Below are 5,221 nucleotides of genomic sequence, written 5' to 3' on the forward strand. Positions count from 1 at the left end.
TAATGGCATTTGGTGGTGAGCATTATTTTGAAAATCTGCCTCCTCTTTGTCTTCCTCTGCAGCTTGTGCGGGAGTAGGAGGGGCAGAGGGTGTGTGTCCCCGCGCGTCACTGGAGGGAGTGTCAGGGACATGCGCTGCCTCAACACTCAATGTGGCTCTCTGGATTTTTTCAAACTCGCCCAAAAAACAGACACAGTCTTGCAGAAATGTCTCACATTGTTTAAGTTTAGCTTCTGTTTTGTGCCTCTGTAACAAACTCGCTCTACTATGGCAGAAACGTGCCTTTGAAGTCAAGCGAGCAGCCTGTTTAATAAACAGTTTTACAGCCCCATCTGCTGGTGGCGCCTCGTCATAGGACCCAAACAGACTTCTTTCGCCCATACTCTCACACCAGCGTAAAAATCTATCTTTTTCACTACAATGTTGGTTTAAACTCTGTGTGCCAAGCCATTTGTTCAACAATTGATACAAAATAGCACCCAGTGTGCCTGATTTGCAATTTTTTTAGTCCTGAATTACATCACAGTCAGCCATCATGAAAAATTAATATGCCACATGTGACGCTGTCCGTTTATGAGAGACTCTTGGCCCGGTGGAAACTGATCAAATTGTGAAGCTTCTACAGCAGGCTAATTTCTGGGGGTTAATTCTCAATCAATTCCACTGTTTTATCTCAACAGGACAAGCAGTCACCCTAAACTGATGCAATTTTTCCCACTAATCCTATTTCCCACCCGGAGCCTTACACTGCTGTACAAGGCATGTTAACTCCACAACAAATTCTCACAATGAACCTATTGTCCAACATGATATGCTTGTGGAAAAACGTTTTAATTAGCCCTTTGTACAGTTATCCCACCCACACATTGAGAACAGCAAAACTTTCCCTGTGCCTGTTATCACATGTGTGAAATGTATCAGAGAGCATCTGTTTGGTTGAGATGAGTCTCCGCTTCTGCTCCAACCGGAGGGATATTAAAAGGAAATGGAAAAATTCAGGAGACAACTGCTACTCCACAGAAATCCACTTATAAAATGTGAATTTTTCGTCCCTTATTGGTATCAAATTCTGTGATCAACGGTACTCATTTACTCCCCCTCAAATGAGACTATGTGCTTTTGTTAACTGTACATGACAATGAACCTACCAGCACAGCATTCAAAAACAGAAAAAAAAAGTCTGTTTTATTAACCTTACTGTTTTGGATCCAATTTAGAACGTTGAGAGTGGGCAGCCCACACATCAACTTTAATTTAGAATTAACTCAATGTGCGGAGTTTATGTATAAACCAAAGGTTCCGCTTACCTATAGTTTCTGGCCGACCCGTTGATGTGTGGGACTGTTCACAACTACTACTGAAACCAGGGGGTCACACTCTCATCAGGGAAACCAGTCAAATCAGGACCGCATATCGGATTTCCAGCTCAGGCTGGCACAGGATTCGTCTGAAGAGTTCAGCTGGCTCACGGGTCAAATGGCACCAAGTTGTAGGTCTTTGGTTTTTGTTACCACTGCTAACGCTGAGAGACGAGACAGTCCAAGTAACTTCAAAACAGTGCTGATTTAGTCAAAGGATCACAGGTAAAATTAACATTACACGCTCAGGTATCTTGCACTTCCAAACTGCACGCAGGCAGATGTAAGATGAAAGACCCTAAACCCACCAGACCTATACATTATATCCCCTCGGTTGGGCTAGCCTCATACTACACAGAAACGTCAACCAAGACATCTCTGTTGCCAGCTTTGCAGCTGGCCATAGCAGTAGTCAAAACATGAAGCAAATCAATGTGTGTGTGTCTGTTGATTAAGTGGTGTGTAGCTAAAAACATTCTCACACGACCTCTAGTAACATGTCGTGATATTAAACATAAAAACATATTATGGCTAAGGCTACAGTTATACACGTCATAATAATAATATTAAACATCCTGTCTGCTGACAGTCATCAACTTTTCTCTCTAGTTATCCTTGACCAGATGTACCCTGTAGAAACTCATAAGCATGCCTAAGCATTTAACAGTCTAACTAGACATCCTATCTCCACTAAACTTTTCTAATACATAAAGTATCTATCCAATATCTATCTGACTAAAAATACCTAACAATGGTATAAAATAAGAAAATAGATATCACTCATGTCTGTGTAACTATGGAGCTACAATTTGTAGGCCATTAGTTTAGCATAAAGACTGGAAGCAGGGGGAAACAGTTAGCCTACACAGTACACACACATTTTGCTATAATACAAGTGTTAAAAGAAATGTTTTTTCTTTATTTTCATGTCTTCTGTGCACAAATCACAGTCAGTTGTTAAAGGAGATTGTTGGCCATCGAGGGACTAAAACACCACCCAGCTGGATAAATACCTCCTGCTTACCATCAGTCAGACAGAACTGATGAAGCCTCTTGGATGAGAAGTGAAATGTCTTTCAACTAAAACTATGTCCAGATGCCTTCTTCTAAGTTTTTTCAGTAGTCTGGCACAGCATCATGCTTCCAGCCATTATATGCATATTTAAGACCGTGTTCCCATAGTTGGTTTTTCTTTACCAACTCATGATAAAAACATCTGTCTCCTTAGCTTATAAATGCTCCATTAGGTTCAGTTAGTAGCTAACTTTGCCTGCTATTCGATGCTACAGTATATATGATTTAATAGAAAACATGCACATAGGGAAGTATTTTAATCTGATTTTTAGGTGTGGACTTGTGAGGTGAACGTTGTTCCTGAACTTTGCACTACAAACCTACAACAACATGTTCTTCCAGGACTACTGCACAACTGCCAGGATCTACCACTTTCTGTTACAGCTTTTGTATATAAACACACTAATGTCATCCCACCCTGCCAGAGTCCTGGATGATCTTGACATTCTCCTGGCCAAATTTGTCAGAGTAGAGCTTCAGGAGCCTCTGGGAAATCTCGGACAGCGGAGTGAATTTTGGCTGTTTGTAGATGTATTCATTTCCATCCTCATCCTCAAAGAAGCCCTGCAAAAGAGAGGGAAGGGCATCAGAGATGAGGGCCTGGGCGTGAACTCTGTTGCTGTGAGCTGCTCGATCACTTCCAGCAATCATCAAAAAGATGGCCTTGTAGTTCAAATCCAGGATCCATATGTCTTTTTTTACATGCTAATATGAAAACACTGTTGAACCAACCGTGTTCAAAAATTGAATAGTACAAATGTGAAAGAATAAGAACAATTATCTAAAGAAATTAACTGTTGAATAAAATACACTTTTTATATACATTTGAAGATAAGAGTAACCAATGAAAAAAAAACCAAACTGAGAAAATTTATAGTAGCATGCAAATATAAAAAGTGGGGGTTAACATGCAAATATCATCTGTTCACAGCTGGAATTATACTATATATTTAGGGTGATATTCACTCATAACAGCTACTGCTCAGTCTATGCAAAAGTATACAAATGAGTGTGTGTGTGGAAACAGGTGGGGGCTGATCAAGGCAAAGGTTAATGAGGAGGTTACACAGAGCAACACCACATAATAGAATTATGGTAAAAGAGACTACGTGCTAGCTTTTGCAACTCAGTACAACACAACAGCTTTGGGGTTAAAACTACAGCAGTAACACTATAAATACAGCAACTAAACCCCCACACACTTATGAGGGAGAGGAGAAAAGAAGAGAAATCTCTATTAAAAAAAGGAGTTTTAGCAGGGGGGAGAACCAAAAAGCAAGAGACACAATCATGCTTTCATTAAGAGTTTTGGCAGTTTGGGCATTTTTTAATTCAACATCTTAACAACTGCGGTTCTTTTTTGTCCTCTTGAAAATGTGGCCCGTTACCTGTCCAAAGAAGGCCACTTTGAAGTATGTGCCCAGCAGCCTCTTGCCAGTGTGCATCACCTCCATGACTTTAGTATAGGCACGGTGGAGGGTGCCATAAAGGTGAGTCAGTTTCTATTCGACACGACAGCAAAATCAACCAAGAACAGAAAGAGTGGTTGTTTATTATAATGTGCCTTTATCAACTGGAAAGTGTAAGCAATATTAATGAACAAATGTTTGTATCAAGTTTGTATAGTCAGCTTTTGAGTCATGATTTTGACAGTCGTGCATTTGATTTTTAATACACCTTTGCTTACGGTACCTCAAAGTCTCTGCGCTGTTCATAGATGGGAATGATGAGCCTGTACACATCAGCGATGAGCTCGTAACGCTCCGCCTTCCAGAGGCCATCAGCACACTCTTCCAACAGCTCCATCAGCACCTCCTGAACAAAGACACACAGATACATGTCAATAAACCTTTGTCCCCTCTCTGCAGTTTCAGTGTAGAATATTTAATTGTTGCAAAGAGGGACATTTCTGCTTGCTCTTGTTTGTTTTGGAGGCTGCAGTGAACATAAACTGAGCCTAGTGTTCCTGCAAAGACAGCAGACATGGGAGGAAATGGACTCATCATCTGCTTTCTTTTTATTGGGGGATGACAATGAGTTGAGCTCATAAAGCGAAAAGCTTCTTAGAACAGATGGAAGGAAAAAGCACCTTTCATTGCCTCCAGAGCTGTTGACCGAATCGTAAAAGCTCAAACATTCTCTGGTCAGCACTTTAAAATTCACTGCATTATCAGTGTGCCAGAAGACCTGGTTTCAGGCCTCTGTGTCAACAAGCCTCTGTCCCTGCTGGAGTGTCCATGAACAACATCGTGAATGCTGAACCTGAGCTCTTGTCAGATTTCTCAATAATGTTCCTTGTGCCAGGTCAGGAGCAATACATGTACCAAGCCCTGTGACAAAGTCTACAGTATTTTTATTTCAACTATTAACTGCAATGAGCAACTGATATTCCATGAAGAGATAAAAGCTGTTCTAAACAGTCATTATGTAACACGATACCAATGAGGAGCTAAGAAAAACATCCTAAATGCTTGGTCAACAGAAGAGAACTGTCAGACACTCCAAGTGTACAGCATAGTGTATAGTAGGGCTGTAGACCAACTAAAAATTTTGTCAGTTGATTCGGCTGTTCAGTGCAACTATTCGACGATTCATTCTATTTTTTATATAATGTCAGAAAATCAACTGGCATGAATTTCACTGATGATTTCAACTACATTAACATCAGTGTTTAGGTTAAAGGTTCAGGTTCACTAATGTGGTCTATTTTGTTGTCCAGTGAGCGTGCATTGACCATAATGAGGGATAGTATCGCGGGTCTATGTTGGCTAGCTGCTAGCCTAGCCTGG

At 40.7% G+C, this 5,221-nt stretch overlaps 1 protein-coding gene across 1 annotated transcript in view; it reads right to left on the minus strand.

Moving 5' to 3' along the window:
* The window catches only part of LOC109951536 (dedicator of cytokinesis protein 9-like), a 56,745-nt gene that overhangs the window by 27,353 nt on the left and 24,171 nt on the right, over positions 1 to 5,221 (minus strand). The window contains 3 exon segments of the mRNA XM_020586105.1: positions 2,850 to 2,996; positions 3,821 to 3,934; positions 4,125 to 4,247. Coding sequence (XP_020441761.1) covers positions 2,850 to 2,996; positions 3,821 to 3,934; positions 4,125 to 4,247 — 384 coding nt within the window.

Source organism: Monopterus albus, unplaced genomic scaffold, assembly GCF_001952655.1.
Source record: "Monopterus albus unplaced genomic scaffold, M_albus_1.0 scaffold394.1, whole genome shotgun sequence".
Classification (NCBI taxonomy): Eukaryota; Metazoa; Chordata; class Actinopteri; order Synbranchiformes; family Synbranchidae; genus Monopterus; species Monopterus albus.